The sequence below is a fragment of the Rhea americana genome, unplaced genomic scaffold, assembly GCF_003343005.1.
Source record: "Rhea americana isolate MKP2758 unplaced genomic scaffold, rheAme1 scaffold_736, whole genome shotgun sequence".
Taxonomy (NCBI): domain Eukaryota; kingdom Metazoa; phylum Chordata; class Aves; order Rheiformes; family Rheidae; genus Rhea; species Rhea americana.
Genome location: NW_028186908.1, coordinates 1 through 1,809, shown reverse-complemented (window position 1 = coordinate 1,809; position 1,809 = coordinate 1). Strand labels below are relative to the sequence as shown.

General features: G+C 63.9%; 1 protein-coding gene across 1 annotated transcript; it reads right to left on the bottom strand.

The window, feature by feature from the left end:
- Positions 1-181: 181 nt before the first annotated feature.
- On the bottom strand, positions 182-1,800 carry EIF3K (eukaryotic translation initiation factor 3 subunit K; the record flags this gene model as incomplete). Its single annotated transcript, XM_085321962.1, has 7 exons — positions 182-309; positions 388-513; positions 611-688; positions 779-845; positions 961-1,035; positions 1,377-1,497; positions 1,619-1,800. Coding segments are annotated over 7 exons (681 nt in total), but the record flags the coding sequence as incomplete, so codon positions are not given.
- Positions 1,801-1,809: the final 9 nt, after the last annotated feature.

Genomic DNA, 1,809 nt, shown 5'->3' with positions numbered 1-1,809 from the left:
TGTGGGGCCACCACCCTCAGCCCCACTTCTCGCGGCGCGGCAAGGGCAGGAATGCCCTAAGGAAGCCCCAGAGCAGCCAGAGTTGGGGCAGGAGCCAGGGCAACACGCACAGACCGCTGGCGTCCAAGGCCCCACACCGCCACATTCGGTCCCCTCCCTCGCCCCCAGTAACACAGCACAGTCAAGGTGTCTCTTTTACTGGTCGAGACAAGGATTAAAAGGAGGAATCGTTAAAACAGTTTGCGACGGTGTCCCAGGAGCAGCGGGCGCGCAGGGCTCAGAGGGATGACGCCATGATGCTGGAGACGCCTGTGGGAAAAAAAAAGGGGGGTCAGCGCAGGGGGCCTCGGGCCAGGGGGAGGCACGCCCTCCCGCCCCRCTACCCACTGTCAAAGTCAATCTTCTCCACGATGTTCTTGGGTTTGATGCTCTCCTCCTGGTTGCAGATGAAGATCTTCCCGGGCTCCGTCTCCGTCCAGCCGTATTTGCTCATCCAGACTTTTAACTGGGAGTCTGCAGGAAGGGAGAGGGAGGCACAGCCTCACCCCCTGGCCCGCCCCACCGGCCCGCCCTGCTCCGGGCTCGCCCGTCCCCGCRCGGGCGGCCTTACCCGAGAGATCTCCCAGCATCTCAGCCAGCAGCCAGCGGTCAATGTGCTGGTACGTGATCCCCACCACGTGGCAGATGACTGCAGAAGGAAACCCAGAGCCAGCGTCAGCCCGGCCGGCGGCCCACCCCGGCMACGCCAGCCCCCGCCCGGGCTTCCGACCCCGCTCACATTTCCTCACAGAGTCCTCGAAGCCAGTGATCCCATCCAGGAGCTCCATGTTCTCATCCAGGGCTTGCTGCGGTGGCGGAGGAAAACTCACATTAAACATCCTCGTCCCGGCTGCTGCCGCTCCGCTGGCCAAGAGCCGCCCGGCCGGGGCTGCTCCTCCCGGCTCTGGGGAGRAAACTCACCCAGAAAGACTGGAAGTGGCAGGTCTCCAGGAGCTCGCCCAGGTAGAGGATCTGCCTGATGGGCCTCTCTTCCTGCTGAGGGCGGAGGAATCAAGGCAAATGTGCTAGAAAGAGCCCAGGACCTCGCAAGCTCYGCTCACAGCTACCCTCCCCTCTTGGGGTGCCCCCAATTTTGGGTCTCCCGGGCGGCAGAGAGTTATAAAAGGGAGAACGTGGCTGCAGCAGCCCAAAGCCACAATCACAGCTCAGGTTTTCCATCTCAGCAACGACGTGCGGGTCTCAGCTTCCAGCGCTGGGGACAGAAATGCCCTACCAAATTTACTGGGGACTGGGGGGACCCGACTTATCCCACAGAAGGCCCCCAAAGTCGTGAGGACCCCCGCACCCCACATTCACCAGGCGTCCCAGGAGGATACATGAGCTTGGTCAATCATACATTTGCAGAGAGTAAAGTCTGTGTGGGGGAGGTTGGTCAGCGCCTTAAGCAGGATCTGGGCCGTGACAGTGGTCTGGAAGAAGGCGGGATTGAACTGGTACCTGCGGGGAAGAGGAAGGCGGTAGGGCGCAGGGCGGCCTGGCACAACCCCACTGCCGTAGGCGCCAGCCCAGGCCTTGGCCGACAGCCCCGCGCCGAGCCGGAGGCGCCCGCCCCGCTCACAGCTTCAGCACAGCCAGGTTGGCCTCCAGGTCGTAGGCGTTCTCCTTGGCCTGCGTCTCCACGTAGCGCTCCAGCGTGGCCAGGTTCTCCGGGTTGTACCTGGGCAGGGGGAGGCACCGCTGAGGGGCGGCAGAGGCCCCCACGGCTGTACCCTCCCCCCAGAACCGGCCATCCCAGTCCAACGGGGGGGG